At 38.4% G+C, this 16,458-nt stretch overlaps 1 protein-coding gene across 3 annotated transcripts in view; it reads right to left on the reverse strand.

Annotated features, from left to right (window-relative positions):
* Nucleotides 1–16,458, reverse strand: part of TNPO1 (transportin 1) — an 80,656-nt gene that overhangs the window by 32,116 nt on the left and 32,082 nt on the right. For all 3 annotated transcript variants that reach the window (XM_082075277.1, XM_082075278.1, XM_082075276.1), the window contains 3 exons: nt 11,502–11,651; nt 2,563–2,669; nt 297–430 (listed from right to left, as the gene is read on the reverse strand). In XM_082075277.1, the coding sequence (XP_081931403.1) occupies nt 297–430; nt 2,563–2,669; nt 11,502–11,651 (391 nt within the window). The remainder of the gene's footprint in view (nt 1–296; nt 431–2,562; nt 2,670–11,501; nt 11,652–16,458) is intronic.

Below are 16,458 nucleotides of genomic sequence, written 5' to 3' on the forward strand. Positions count from 1 at the left end.
AAGTTCTAACCACAGCATTAAATTTTTCATAATACATAAAATGTAAACAGTTTGATTTTCAATATCACAGGCTGACTGTACATTTGGAAGATGTATAAAGAAGTAAGACTGTCGTATTAACTAAGCAGATGAACATGGAAATTACTGATGCATGGAATCTCTGTGGATCTCTGCAGGATCATTTAAAAAAACAAAGCATGCTTCAAACAGATCTATGAAATAGCAAATTTGCTGCTCACATAAATATTTTAAAATAATATTTTAACAGTTAACTGTAGTACAATACCTAAACCTACCTAATTTTTGGACTGCTGTGCTTGAAGAACTGTAAGAACTTAGGTATCATGATATTGAGTGGTCGGTCCAATACATCGCTATCTAAAATTTCAGCAGAATCTTCACATATCTTCTGAAGAGCACCAAAAGCACCCTGGTTAGAAAAAACAAAAACCAACTTCTTTCATGTTCTGAAGATAACAAAATGTCAGGTTTTGTACAGAACAAGAAATTTCAGCAGAGCACAGTAAAAGTAGTTAACACAGTAAATGCAGCCATCTAAATATGGAGCTAAATTGAAATATCCTTAAAGGCTTTTTCTTCTAGCACTTTATACTGACATCTCTAAGGTCTCAAGCTTGGCGAGTCAGTAATGGGTAAGTGGTAATTTTAATTTTAGCATTCAACAATCATCTATTCAATAATATTTTTTAAAATGCTTAAAATGTACTTCTTATTTGCAAAATAAATGTCCAAGTCCAGAAGTATCCAATTCAATTACATATATGATTGTATTTTGTTAATTTGTCATGGGGCAAAACAGAACTCTGGATATGATGGTCAATCTGAGTTTCAAATATTTTTTTTCTTTTATCTTGAGAAAGCAGCACTAGACCACTACATAACAGCATGGCATCTCAGACTATTATCCCCTCTCTGAGGATTATTTTCTATAAAACGCTTCACACACTTTCATGGAGACAGTATCAAGTAATTAAAGATGTGTCAACACATTTCTATTTTTTAAAAATCAGACTATGCTTATTTTTTCTCCTCATAGTTTAAAACTAAGTTAATAAATACCAATGCTAAGTCGGTATTTATGTTCCTTCATACACCCTCAAAAAAACAGGTCATCTCAGCATGGCATAGCAATGACAGATCCCTTTTCCAGATTAAGTTACAAGAAGAATGAACACTTATTTTAATTAAGAGAAAATTCATAGAATCATAGAATGTCCTGAGTTGGAAGGGACCCACAAGGATCATCGAGTCCAACTCCTGTCCCTGCATATGACAACCCCACAGTTCACACCATGTGTCTGAGGGCATTGTCCAGTCTCTGCTTGAACACTGTCAGGGTTGGGGCTGTGACACCTTCCTGGGGAGCCTGTTCCAGTGCTCCAGCACCCTCTGGGGAAAGAACCTTTTCCTAATGTCCAACCTGAACCTGCCCTGGCACATCTTCCTGACATTTCCTCGGGTTCTGTTGTTGGTTGCCTCGAGAGTGTTGACAGCTCCCCTCAATTCTGCGTCATCAACGAACTTACAAGCAATCCCTCAAGTGTTGTGTCCGAGTAATTTATAAGCACGTTTAAGAGCACTGGCCCTAAGAAGGATCCTGCGGAACCCCACTAGTGACTGGTGGCCAGCCCAACATAACTCCATTTACTAGAACTCTTTGAGCCCGGCCTGTCAGCCGATTGCTCACCCACTGCACTGTGTGTTTATCCAGCTGTGCGATGGACACATTGTCCAGGAGAATACTGTGAGAGACAGTATCGAAGGCTTTACTGAAATCCAAAAAGATCACGTCAACAGGCTTCCCTTGGTCAACCAGGTGGGTAACCTTGTTGTAGAACGAAATTAAGTTGGTCAGGCAAGACTTTCCCCTCATGAACCCATGCTGGCTGGGACCAATGACTGCATTGTCATTCGGATGTTTTTCAATAACTCCCAGAACAATTTTCTCCATGATTCTGCTAGGAACAGAAGTGAGGCTGGCAGGTCTGTAGTTTTCAGGATCATCCCTGTTGCCCTTCATGTAGATTGGGATGTTTTCCAGCTTCCAATCTTCCAGGACCTCTCCAGATTCCCAAGAGCATTGAAAAAATCATGGAGAGAGGTCTCAATATGACGTCAGCCAGCACTTTAAGCACCCTTGGATGAATCCCATCAGGCCCCATTGACTTGTAGGGATCTAGTTGGAGAAGCAAATCCCATACATGTTCCGGACTGATGGGGAGTTTATCGTTCTCCTAGCCATGGGATGCTGATGATGCACAAAAGATTAGGCATCACAGAGTGGTAACTTCAGGACACTTCTCAGATGAGATGCTATGACTAGCCATCTGCAGTCTTATTCTGCTTTTATGTAAAGAAAACAAATTTGTTTGAATGAACAGTAAGAACATGGAATGCAGGCGGAAGAAATTTGAGCCCTGTTCTGAGGATAATATATGTACATGTACACACACACAATACAATACAAATACCTAGTGACTATGCACAGAGACAAAAACAATCAAATTCAGATTATAATATTTTTTCTGTAAGTATCCTTACCTCACAGGTATTGTAATCCTCAGAATCCAACAGGCTGCAAAGCTTTGGTAAGAGTTCAGGCCAATTCTGTAATTCCCCTTTTGAGGCAATGGTTGTTATCAGAATGCCTAAAGGAATCAAAGGGATGAATTAAATGAGATCTCACATACCTTCAGGTTTCATACCAATTTTTCTCATTTTTCTTCTCTCAAAAGTATAAGGAGTTAAGAAATTTCTTGGGTTTTTTTAAGAACTGGCAAGCATAAAAAGAGGAAGTACATTTAATTATAAATGGTATTTGAAGGGCTTTTAAATGCAAAGGTGGGCTGTTCCTTCTGCAATCATGAAGATCTCAGGCATGAGAAATGAAACACAAAGTAATTCCTGTTAAGGAAATAATCACGTCAAAACACTGCAGCCTTGGATATAAATTTAATAAACACTCTACAAATATTGACCTCCAGTAATTATAGAGTACCTCCCTCAAGTCACCTCTTCTTCATCATGATACAAAAGCAAGAATGTGGAAGTCTATCACTGAATAAACTAACAACTCAGTGCTACATTATATGTTCACAACTTCACTGTCTTTACACAAAACATTAAGGAAACACTCTAAGACTGAGATACCTCCTAAGAGCTTACACACTATGGCAGGTCATTCAGTAATCAGCTGTAATAGTTGGCTGATTGAGACCCAGTAAATAGATAGGTCAGACCAAAGAGCCACTGATTCTGTTTCCAGCACATACAGAAATACCAGAAAAAAACTAATTAGGTGACAAGACAGGGAAGGCTGCTTGTCAACTGGGACTGGCTTTGCATGAGTCCATTTTGTCTCAAGACAAAATGAAGCTGCTAGCATAGTCTGTCATGCTACTGACAGTTACTTCTAATAAGTATGAACACAGAAAAACTTGATATTACTAATCTCCCAAGCGACAAGTAATGAAAAAAGCTTTCATAAGCTTTTTCATTGAGGCAATCACAATAAATAATTTTAATTTAGAATAAAATGTTAAAATTCCTGTTAAATACACAAAAACACAGGACAACATTACAGAGCAAAGAACATGCTGGACAGTAATACAGTAATTAAAAGTTGTTTTGCATCATGTTTCCTTTGATGCAATATGCTGTGGAACCCACAAAGACTAAGGGCAAAAATGAAGACAAGAGGTAAACCACAATTTTACAGCTCCGTTAGTTTGTATCCAGTTCTCTTCACAACTGCAACAGAAAAGATTCCCAAATGCCTATGGAGATCTTAAAGACTGCAAATGGAGTCTTAAAGACTGCATTTCTCCTGAATATTATGGTCCTGCAAAGAATATCAGATGCATTAACAGAAAATACTTATTTTACAGTTGCTGGATCTTAATGATCCTTTTTTTTTTTTTTAAACAAACTGAACTTCACAAAAAGAACAAAATAAACAAATTTCCTTGCCTCCTAGACAAAATAAATTGTCTCCCTTGCTTAGATCTGGTTTATTTGTAGACTTAAAATGGGTTTAGAAATAAACATAAGAATGAAATGCCTTGAACTCCTCTGGAATAACATGTGGCAGAAGTTATAAGTCTAAAGCAAGTCAGTAGATTCAGAAAAAGAGTTGGCACAAGACCCTTTCAAGGTTGTAGAAGTGGTTTCAGAGGATAACAAGTGGTCTGGCTATACTTGTAGTATGTGCAAGCTTTCACAGGTGAAAGACAGACTATTTGAAAACTACTTAAAGCGTTCTTCCAAAAGGCTTATCCCAGACAGCAACAGGATAACCTAGGTGGAAACACTTCCAGATGCATAGGCAAGGAGTGACCTGAGGCCACTGCTGTATTGCAATTAATGTTGTTCTGCAGAACTTTGGAAAGAAGGGATGAAGTACGGTACTGTAAGTTAATTTGCTCTTATTGTTATCTGATAATTTTGAGACCAGAAAAGAATTTAAATTGTTAAACTCTGATTTGCATTAAGAAAAAAAAAACAAAAACACCTCACCCTAAATGCTATGATGGATGTGAACTTGGCGTTGTATGAAGCTGTATTTAAAAGTTGCTAGAACATGAAGTGATTTGGGTCTAGGAAAACAGAGTAATGGATTGATGTTTAATATGGTGGGTTTTGACATCTGTAAATTGGTAAGGTAAATGGAACTAAGAAATGTAGCTATTGTTGAGCTAATTGGAATTGCGTATAAAGTGTATTATGGTTGGAATGAAATAGGAAAATGAAAAAGCAAAATATCCCAGGCCTCTGTCAAGCTGCAAGATAAACTCAGCTCGCTGTAAGTGAGGAGTTCGCCAGAGCCTCCCACTTCATACCAGCAATTAGGCCACCTGCGTGGCTTTGGTTATATCTAAACTGCAACAAGAAGAAAAAAAAATAAAATGGAAAAACCTGGTTGCCCACTGCTAAGTGGAGAAAGGGGGGCTTTATTACCCCCGCTCTGTCTTTTTTTTCCTGAGGTGGTATCATTCATCCTTGTTGTGGCGCTGCATTGCTTCTCAGCTTTGAATCAGGGGTTGTTGGTGCTGTTTCTTTTTGCTTCAGTCTTGTTTCTTAGGTTTCAGCAAATCTGGGGAAAGAGCTCATCATTTTACCTCCTTGCTGAAGTTGGTCTTTTCACACTGGTCAGCTTTGGGGGGGGGTCAGAGTGCTCAGTGCTTCTCTGGGTCAGAATGGTACTAATTTGGGTGTGGAGTGGAGCCAGGCTGGTTTGATGTGGAGTTTGAACTGATTTGTTTTCATGCTGTGCAGAAAATCTTGCCATCTCAGATGAGGGCGAGAGGGAGGTTTTACTCCCCCCACATCCCACCTCCCCCTGCCAAATGTTACTACTAGAGAACTGTAATACTGCATGAAGGAGTCCGAGGGTGAAATTTAAAGGCATTGCCAGTGGATCCATAGTTCTAACAAAGCTGGGAAGTTAAACCAATTTTTTTTTTTTTTTTTTTAATAAATTTACTTTGTGGTAACTAGTTATAAGAAACTTCTTCATAAATTCACCATGCTAGTTTTTGCGGTCATTTTTTCAGAAGCCATTTTTCAGAGACCAATGGAATGCCAAATTTGGAATAAAGTTTTACCATATGAATTCTTGTATTTGCCAGAAAGCCCTATACCTCTCTTGGGTCAAGATTTGTTAAGTAAACTGTATGCTCGAATAATGTTTTCTGAGAATTCTGTTTAGTTGCATGTCCTAGAAGAGGCTGCTTGGATGATGCAGATCTGCTTGCTGCAAGTGAGAAATCTTCATGGAAATTTCAAATGCTGTATTTCCATTAGTATTGGCAGACAATCTTTTGGTAAAGTCAACACTGCATCGATAGAACTGAAACAGGACTTCGATCCAGTAAGGGAAAACAATGTACCATAAATATGACAACCAAAATGGACTTAAGAGACTTTGATGAATAAATTTATGACAACCTTACAAGCTGACTGCATTTGATTTGACTTGCAGATTTGCCTATTTATAGCTACAACACAGAAACAACCTGTGGCTATTGTGGGACAGTATGAGAATGCTAACAGACTGATATACCGATTGTTACTCTGATCAAGAAATGCAGGGAATGAATTTAAGTCTTAATAGGCCGTGATCCTTTTGTCATGTATGTACCATTTGTGAAATCTAATTTTGATTAATTTGTAATCTATGTCCTCGTAAATTGCACTAGCTGACTTTCTTAACAGCACAGCTTTTGGCATGCCTAAGTGTGAATTGCTGCAGAACCTGCATAGCTTTCACATCAGTTCACCGAGCATACTTGTATTTGGTCTAATCCCATATGTTTGCAGTTTTTGTTGATGGTTCAGGGAAGTCTCATAAAGCTGTAGTGGTTTGGCCTGAAGATAAAAATTGGCATCATTCTGCAAAAATTATTGAAGGTTCAACCCAATTAGTAGAACTTGGTGCAGCTTTACTTAGAGCTTTTTAAGGAGGATCCTCTAAATTTGATTTGTGATTCTGAGTATGTAGTCAAGGTCCAATGCATGCATCTGATTCTGAACTGGTTTTGTTTTGTTTTAAAAACAAAAAGGGGGAGAAGTAGGGGAAACACCACAAAACTCATTATGAAAAGCACTGTATGTGATGAATCACTTAGATATAAGTGATGCAGCCCAAATTAGACCTGTGATTAAACACTTTGCAAGTATGACACAAAAACATGCTAAATCAGAAAGAACCTATATAAGTTATGGTCAAATCACTAGATAATGGTCAATGGAAAAGGTTACATCAATTGATAACGTGGGGGACAGGCTACACTTGTGTCTTTACAGATAAAGGGCTGCAATGGCTGCCGGCATGAAACATGAAACCTGTGCTGTCTTCCTGACAATGACTGCTGCAGCTGCTGCATTTTGGATGCCTGCACAGACAAAGACTAACATGTGGATTACTTTAGCCAACATGACTGACCAGGACTCCATATGCCTAGCTATGGCGTCTCCGGAAAACCCGTTCCACACATGCTTGGTTGGCATCCCCCTTGACGACTACAGGCAGCAGCATCACACAACCGTTTCAAAATAGTGGTCGGTGCAGAGGCATTGCAACAAACTGTAATAATACCAACACGACAGTCTGGATTAATTGCCTCCCGGAAGCAGATATTGAACCACAGGAACTGGAATTACCGCGACCTGTGCCTATGGACGCCTGTATACAGTTGGTTTGTGAAAAGTGTCAGGACAATATGCTAAAGCATGAATGGATAAAACTGCAAAATGTTAACGCTAATCTTGGTGACTATAGAAATGAAACTCATTGGTGCAATGCCTCGCAGAAGAATCCAAGGGGTGCCGTTAATAATGTGGGACAGAGACCCTGAAAACTCCTGTATGGTGTGTTCTTGATCTGCGGAGATAGAGCCTGGACAGGAATTCCTTCTAATGCCGTCAGAGGACCATGAAGTTCGGAACAATTAACTCTCTTAATGCCCAATGTATCCATGATAATAGATCCCAGAAAAGCAACACAGGAAAAACGCTTTTTGCATATATATATATAAGTCAAAATGTGATGACAATGTACATCTTTGGGGATTGGGATTAAGGGTTTTAGGATCTCTTGTACCTGATGTTGGCACAGCTGAAGCTTTAAATACTTCAGAAAAATCAGGATGCTGGTTAGCTAAGCAAACTAACAGAACTTCTAAGGCGTTAAGTGGGCTTTTGTTAGATGTAGATTCTGTAAGACATGCTACACTGTAGAACAGAGCTGCAATAGACTTTTTGTTATTAGCTCAAGGACACGGATGTGAAGATTTTGACGGGATTCGTTAAATAAATTGCTTAGTGGTTGGGTGCTTTTAGGATGGTTGCTATCAGTAGTGAAAACGGGACTGATTGTTTTGATGATTGTTGTGGTTGTGTTACTGACGTTGCCATGCATGATTTCCCTGCTGCAAAGGGCCCTGCAGAGGACAATGAAGGCAATTTTTTTAACACAAAACCAAAAAGGGAATTGTGGGGGACTACGGTGGGTCCGTAGATTCCCTGATGGAGGGCATGGGAACAGAAATTAGCCTTGAAGATACTAAGACCTACCCGTGAGAAAGAAGGGAGTAAAAGAGTATCCGGAGATATTAAGGTGTACTCGCGAGAAAGAAGGGAGTGGAAGAGTAACACTGATGATAGCAAAATTAGCCAATGAGATGTTACTGCTGTAACTTGTAACCAATAGTGAAGAGACACATTAATTGGTAAAACTGTATAAAAATGCACTTGTGGCAATAAATGGCACCTACTACTTGCATCCTGGAAGAACTTGGTCTATGTCGTTTGTCCGTCTCAATCACAACATAAAGGGTTTTAAGAACAACAAGGAAACAGCCACATAAAATTAAGTGTTAGGCATTTATGTTCATGTTAAAAGCAATCTTCATGGGCTTCTACTGAACTTCATATTCTTTCAAATATTATTTTTTCCCCACCCACCTGCTGCTTTATTTGGCCAGCAAGAAACAGAAGACACCAGAAATTAGCCTTTGTGGCTGTCTCTGCAACACCTCAGACACAGAAATGGGGACATCAGAAGAATAATCAAACTAAAGAAATAATCAATTTAGTAGCTTGCAGCTTTTTGAAAGGTTTGGGTCAGAGCTGACAGTTAAAACATATCCTTCCTTCTGACCAACATACTAAGCTCAAAGGTTAGAAATCTGAAAGTCTTTATAAAGATCGTCTTCAATTAGTAATGAACTTCAAAGCAGTATTACAGAATCCGTTGACATTTCACTTGACAAATGTGAAATCTAACCAATATAGCAGCTGGGCTAATTGAGCAGTAAGCTACAAGAGAACATAGTTCAGAGGGATGTCAGCATCTTTTATGTCACTGTTTCAATTACATGCAACCCCAGTTTACAGCATTAATTCTACAATAAAAATAAATGAACATAAAGAAAAAGCAGCTATGCTTCAGTACTTTGATAACAAGTCAGGGGGAAGGTTGAGGTTTTGGTGCGGTGTTTTGCCTCTGTAGCTCCTAGAGTTGACTTCTGAACTCCTTAATTCTAAAAAGTTGCACTTAATAACAAAATTCCCCCTCACAGGACAATCACTAGCTTTTCACTTTCCTTCTGCAGTGAAGCTCTCCAGTTCTGCCAGTCTTGTTAAAGACTCAAACCACAGCTTGCTTTTAAGCAGGAGCTACACTAAGGGTTGACCTCATTAATGTTTACAGATACATAAAGGGTGAGTGTTACGAGGATGGAGCCAGGCTTTTCTCGGTGACAACCAATGATAGGACAAGGGGTAATGGGTTCAAACTGGAACACAAGAGGTTCCCCATAAATTTGAGAAGAAACTTCTTCTCAGTGAGGGTAACAGAACCCTGGAAAAGGCTGCCCAGGGAGGTTGTGGAATCTCCTACTCTGGAGACATTCAAAACCCGCCTGGACACATCCCTGTGTAACCTCATCTGGGTGTTCCTGCTCTGGCAGGGGGATTGGACTGGATGAGTTTTCAAAGTCCCTTCCAATCCCTGACATTCTGTGATTCTGTAAGGTCCTGCACAGACTAAAATCCTCAGAAAGTTTTAACAACAGTTACAGACACTTCCTAAATAGATGTGTTTATTTCCTTGTACGTTTGTGGGTCTTCAACATATGCAGTCATCTTTTTTGAACTTGGATCCATATTTCAACACTGGCACACAGGGGTTTTTAAAGCCCTAGCACATAGCACAGAGAAGTTCCACATTGTTACTCATTTGGGGATTAAAATAGGGAAAAGGTAAGTAAGGATACAATGTGTAATTACCATTTGGTTTCAAGTCACCTTCTAAAACTGACCCCATTGTCATGCTCATTCCCTTCAGTGAAGCAATTTCTGAGGATGGGATTAATCAGTTTGCCCCCATCTTGGCCAAAAGGTAGAAGTTTTTGTCTGGTTAGCACTGGATACTAGAGACCACAAAGGAGCGTGAATGCTACATTAAATCTTCTCTTGAGGCTATTTTGATGCACTTCCTCATCTTCCTCTTAGAATTCCAGAGACCTTATTTGCAACTGGCTGATTAAATTGATAGCACTTGAACTGCAAAAACCCATAGACATCTCAAACTGCAGCTTTAACTAGCATGTGGCGACTCATAATGCTAACAAGGCGGCCTAAGTAGGTAGTAACATATATATACACCTAACTAGTATCAAGAGACCAGTGTGTACTGGACCAACTTCACTATTAAAACAGAAGGCCACAAGGTTCCAACATTCAGTTACTTTAAACAGCAGGGTGCAAAGCATGTGTAAAATAGCAGCTCTTACACAGGCACACAGTTCAGTTGCTACTCATCTTCAGAGTTCACACATGCTTGAATAATCCTTGCAAGGATCACTTAAAGCTGAGCAGTAATTGAGCTACTAATCCACAAACATTTTGTACTGCTTGAAAACACACAACTCTGCCACCCCACAAACCAAAACTACCCAACAACCCTTAGACAGCAATCCAAATTGAGCTGTAATTTTTTTTTTGGTCGTCTACACTGCACTGCACTGACAACTCTTACGAACAACAAGCATGACCCTTCTACAACCTGAAAGGACAGAAGTACCTGTCACTCAGAGTTTTGTTTCTACTGCCATTAATAAAATGGGACATTATTAAAATTCACAGCAAAGCAGCTTCACACGTGACAAGACAGCAGGAAATAGCTATGAGATTAGCATTTTTCTCTAGTCCATAGTCTCTAAACCAGATGTCTGGAGGAAGAAAGCTACAGAAAAAGCAAAGCATTCCAAAGGAGCAGTAACTGGTAGATTATTTTAAGATGAGTCAGCTGATACAAGCTGGGTTTCTTTCTGAACTGACACGCACCCTCATTTTATCTACTGTACTCAAATATATATTTATTTTACTTTTTTTCTAATTTTCTGAGTGGACAAGGAAAATTATTGCAATGGTTGTAGTCACTGGAGGAAATCATATTCTCAAAGAACAAACAGAAAAACAACTTTACCTAGAAATAAGTAAAAATAATGCAAATATGCATATTTTGTGGAAGAGGTGTACTAAATCAAAATACCTATAAAACCGGAAATCCATGTAACAAAAAACTTCTCACTGGAACTAGATAATATTTAAGGTCCCTTCCAAACCAAACCTCTCTATGATTCTACAATTCTGTGATGTTCTGTACACCACACTTTTATCTACTGTTTTCTGACAGAAGGTAATTAAAACCAGAAACTCATTATGTGAATACGTGACGCACGGTATGACGATTCCCTGAAGGGATATGCATGTGTATGCATATGGAGGGGGTGTGGTGTAAAAAATAGGCTAATAGTAGTGTTTTCATTGATCCAGGTAGAATCACGGTGAAGCTATGGCAATTACCAGATGCAAACAGTTTTAGGAGTGTAATAGCTCTTTCTATCACCAGTTCACCTCTCACTCAAGTCAGTAACATTTTCAGTATGCAAAGATGGCAATAAGAGCAAACTTACCTACAGTAGCTCTAATTAAGGGGGAGGAATCGCCAATGTTGTTCAGACATTCACTTTTAATGAAGTCAGTTACGCCATTGGGAAAGTTGTGAAAATGTGCTTTTACATTATTCTTCAAGATCAGACCACTCAATGAACGTGTTGGTTCATCTGCAACAGAAAATAAACAGAGTCAACATTTAATCAGCTCACAGGAATAAAGCACACTTCCAGAACAATGCAACAAGAGCAAAGCTTATACAGAGATATTAGTCTTTGTTTCCTTATCTCTCCTTCCAACTACACCCATCAATTCATGTCGCAAAGTGTTTAAGGTACAGAGTTCACTATTTCTATTTATTCAAAATTAGAATATCAGTAATACAAGTTCTACATTTTAAGAGAAAGTTTTCTACAGAGATATAAGCAAGGAATAGATCTGAATTGACAGAATATACGAGACTCATGAAAGAAATTGATCATCCAAAGACATTCAGATATTCTGATTATACTGACTGGCTTGCTGCAACACTGATACTGTAAGAAATTGATAACAGACCTGCTTTCACCATAGTAAGATACAGAACTGATGTAGGGACTATGTAAGTAAATCCTCCACCCCCTATTCCCACATAAATATAGTATTCAATTTTTCTACAAAATAAGGTATTACCTTATTATTTATATTCAAATACCAGCTGTTCAATTGACCTATTAAATTAATAATTACAGGGAGAAGAACAGAAGTAGTCTTTAAACAATGTTAACAGGTGTTATATAGTTTGAACCATAAGAAAAACATGACCAGAATTTAAGTTTGGGCAACAGTCAGAGTTCTCTTCACTGATATCTTTTTGCCATAAAATTTCTCTAAATTACCGGGGCAAGAGTAGGAATGGAAAAAGAACAGCTTAGGTTTTTCTTTTATACTGGAACAGACTCTCATTTGGTTCTTCAACCGAGGGCATAAGTAACTTGGTATTACTTCTGAAACATGCTGAAAGTGATATCTGGATGTTCTACATAAAAAGGATTAGTTTGCAGCATAAGAAAATTTAAATTTACAGCTTACAGCAACCCTTATCAGCACAGAAAGCTAATTTTAACTAGCTCTTTAGCCACTTGTTTGAATCTTTTTGCATGAAGCCCTGATTTGGGTAAGTAATAAGGATGTTTCTTTGTGCCAAGAATTAGTTTACACATGGATCCATTACAGGCCTTCAAAACTATTAACATTCTAACAGAGACAAGGATAAGCAAAATAAAGCACAACTTTCAAATACGAAGTATTTTCAAACTAAAGCTGCTACAGCCTCATTACAGCCACAATGGCTGAGTGACAGACATTGAAGACACCTTGTATTGTGACCTGTGCTAGTTAGAACAGGAATAGCACTTTTCACAAGGGGTGAAACTCTGATTGCTTTCCAGATATGTAATCCATTGACAGGTTACACCTTCAAGAAATCCAGTCCTCCATAAATTAAGATTTGAAGTTGTGCCCGGTGAGGAAGGCAGCCAAAGGAGTCTTCCTTTGATTTACATGTGATTCAGAGCCCTTGCAAGCCACATCAGCAGCAGCCACAGTCACAGTTAGACACAGAATACAATAGTTACTCATTCTGCATCAGCCAGCAGCATCTTCTTGGGGTGAAGGAAGCCAGAGTGCCAACCAGAGCCTGACTGGAGTACTGTACATTAGCCACTATTAGAATAAACACCAGCATGAAAATATTGAACAGTGCATTAAGGAAAAATATCCATACTTTAGAATGCCTAGCTGCAATTACAAAAGGGACAAAGCAACAGCTTCAATTTAACCAAGCAGGTATACAGATGCTATTAACTTCCCTGTGTCAGAAATAGGCAGATTAGCCAGCTGGTTTAGATAAAAATCAAGGTCACATTAAGGTGAAACTTCAGCATCATTTTTTTCTTCATGAACTCTTCTATGGTATGCAGCAGCATGAAACATCTTTAACACATTCCCTTTGCCAAGATAACAGAAAGACTATTTTTCATAAGTGTTTATGCCACAGACTTGCAACAAAGATTCCACAGGACTCAGTGACAGTCACGTCTCTGACAAATGAAAAAGAATTCATGAAGCAAGAAAAAAAAGAAAGGTTAAAAACAAAAAGCAAAACAATTTATCACCATGCTGAGAGGCAACAAGCAAAATCACAAAGGTGAACTTAGTGCTTAACACCAACCACTTGAAGCACAGAATCTGACACTTAGGCGTCTAAACAAACAAAAAACCCCAAGAACAAACAAAAACCCCAAGCCCACCACCAAATCAACCATACCACAGTTGAAATCTTAGTTTGACAAGAAAAAAAAATTCTGATATGACTACACAAGGATATTTATGGAATCCAGGGTGTTCAAGAACTTAACGGCTACACTGTCAAAATACAGTAACATATGGTCTGGATGGAGCTCTTTCTGTAACACCAAGATTGTGGACAGATGGCCTAAGAGCTGAGTAAGACACTCTTTACTCTTCATAGATTCCATGACAAGTTGTGTCAGCCATATGCTTCAGCCATCAAAAAAGACCATAGTCTTGCCTCCTTCTGTCTCAAGTCAACCTGAAAGCATAGAGAGTTCACAAGAACATATAGTACAAGAAAAAGAAGGGAAGTGAAACAGACCTCTGGCATTTGATGTTATCTCTTCTGCCAAATCTGTTCATCAGTGGAAGATTCCCCTGTCACATTGCTTCACCTTACATTAAAACCATATCACATAATCATGCTTCGGTTCTCAGTAAATTTTCAATTGTTGCAAAACTAACACTAGTTCCATATTGTAATGGTTTACAGACAGAGCAAACAGACACATAGCCACATTAGAGAGATGTCAATTATTTTAGGGCTACTGCAATGCTTTTAAGAACTACCGTGTGTCCTCAAACAGTCTTATTTCCTCTAACGAAAGTTTGCATGACATAGGCTGCATATGTGAAAGCAACACGGTTTTTGTAGCTCACCTGTAAGTCTAGGTGAGCATTTGTTTTTAGTTACCAGGTCTTTTCATCCTCTCTTCCTTAGAATGTAGTTTTCTAGATTGCTAGAGGCACTGAGCAACTGGGATAAGGGTAGTGCTTATCCATTCACAGACTGATACAATCATTATAAGCAGGGCTATATTTTGCCCTATTGCTCTTGCAATATTGGCAACTTTAAATGTTAGTGTCAGACTTTTTCTAAAGCAAAAAAAAAAGTGTTGATTTTAGTCTTAAAGCTGTAAAGCTCTTTTTTTTTGAAAAAAAGCTGGTTTTCTTTGTGTTTTAACTAGTGAAATGGACTTAACATGCACAAATACAAAATGAGATAAAAAAGATGACTAGCATTACTGTTGCACATGAAGATTTCCGATCCATTAATGAGAGACTGGCTGTCTCTTAAAAGAGGTAAAACAAACAAAAAAGATAAATAAGGATCCCACTAGAGCATTATAATATACAAAGTATAATATGAATAATTTATTTTGTCCTAATGTACAAGAATACAGTACAGAGATACTGTCATAAGCTTCCCAGCAGAAAAAGATCCTACTTTTTTTTTTTTTTGGATGTTAAACTTCTAAGTAACCTTACACTAGTATGATTTACTATCATGTCAGAAGGAGAATTGATGATGTTTCAAATCATTCTGTGTAAGTAAAATACAAATGACCTTGAAATGTGGTGGCTAGCGTGAAATCAATCAGTGCTCAGTTGACTCATGTGAGTCATGGAAAACAGTTTGACACAACTACCTAAGCTTAGGAACCTCTGTAAGACACCAAAACAAAGCAGAAAATGTTCCACTGATGCTGAGTGTCGCATATTTATTGAACAATAAGCAGCAACAGCTATGTTTTCAAATACAGTTTTGTAAATAGAACTGAGATGCAGACAATATGAGAAGGGTGTCAAACTGCTGGCCAACAATTAGGTTGTTGGTTAGTTACCGAAGTTTCTGCATTCTAGCTAATAATGACCACAGGTCAATCAGAATGCCAGAATTTGTACATCTCTACAAGCTTGCAAAACCACAAAAAGTTTAAAGAACTAAACCTCTGGTTTCAGTCCTATTTTCAGCTTCTCTATCGTAACCACGCAAACTGGCTGTCTCAGCACTTTTCTTCTCTAATCCCATTTTATGTATCATCTCCTGATCATGCAGTTAAACCAGTGCTGGAATTCTACCAAGCGCAGAAGAATCCTTAATAAGAAGTGGAGATTCAGTGTGTTGAGAGGAGGATTCACTACAATGTCCCAAATGATGTAACGAATGCAGGGTATTCTTGCAGTTTGAGAACATCTAAAAAATAATGCCATCTCTCTTTGGTGTTTATATGTTAAGGAAAGGGGTGGACAAGTGCCTTAGCGCTAAGGCAACTGCACAGGGAAAGGAAATGACAAGCTTCCCAATGGAAGTTGCTTAGACAGCATTTGGCAGCAAATTACTTAACACTAAGAGTCATCAAGTTATCTGAAGAAATGACATGGTCAGATAAATGGAAGTTTTGTCACTCTGAATATATGAAAGGAGAATGTTATATACTAAAACGTGACAATCTGTCATATGAATAGCTGTTGGAACACAAGGATTAATTGCATGAGTAAATGGAGGCTGTGTTATAAAACTGAGTAGTTCAGAATACTGTTCAAACTGCTAAGTGAGTACTGGGAAGTACAAAATACATGACGCTCACCTACACCGGTGCTTTAAAGGGTGCTGTGCATTGGAATTTTTGACTACTACTCCGTCTGTCTGTATCCTATAGGTATAGCTTAACAGAAAATTGCGTGGCAGCATGCATGTATAGATGTTGTAATAAAGCCAGACTACTCTGTTTCTCTAACCAATAGCCTTTCTTGTCAGTAAGGCTTCTTCCCCTATAATGCCAAATTATTCAAGACAATAGCTTGCCATTTTTTATTTCCAAAGCCTGTAGTCTGTGTGTTTCCTGATATTTTTTTTCC

Source organism: Streptopelia decaocto (assembly GCF_964273445.1).
Source record: "Streptopelia decaocto genome assembly, chromosome: Z".
Classification (NCBI taxonomy): Eukaryota; Metazoa; Chordata; class Aves; order Columbiformes; family Columbidae; genus Streptopelia; species Streptopelia decaocto.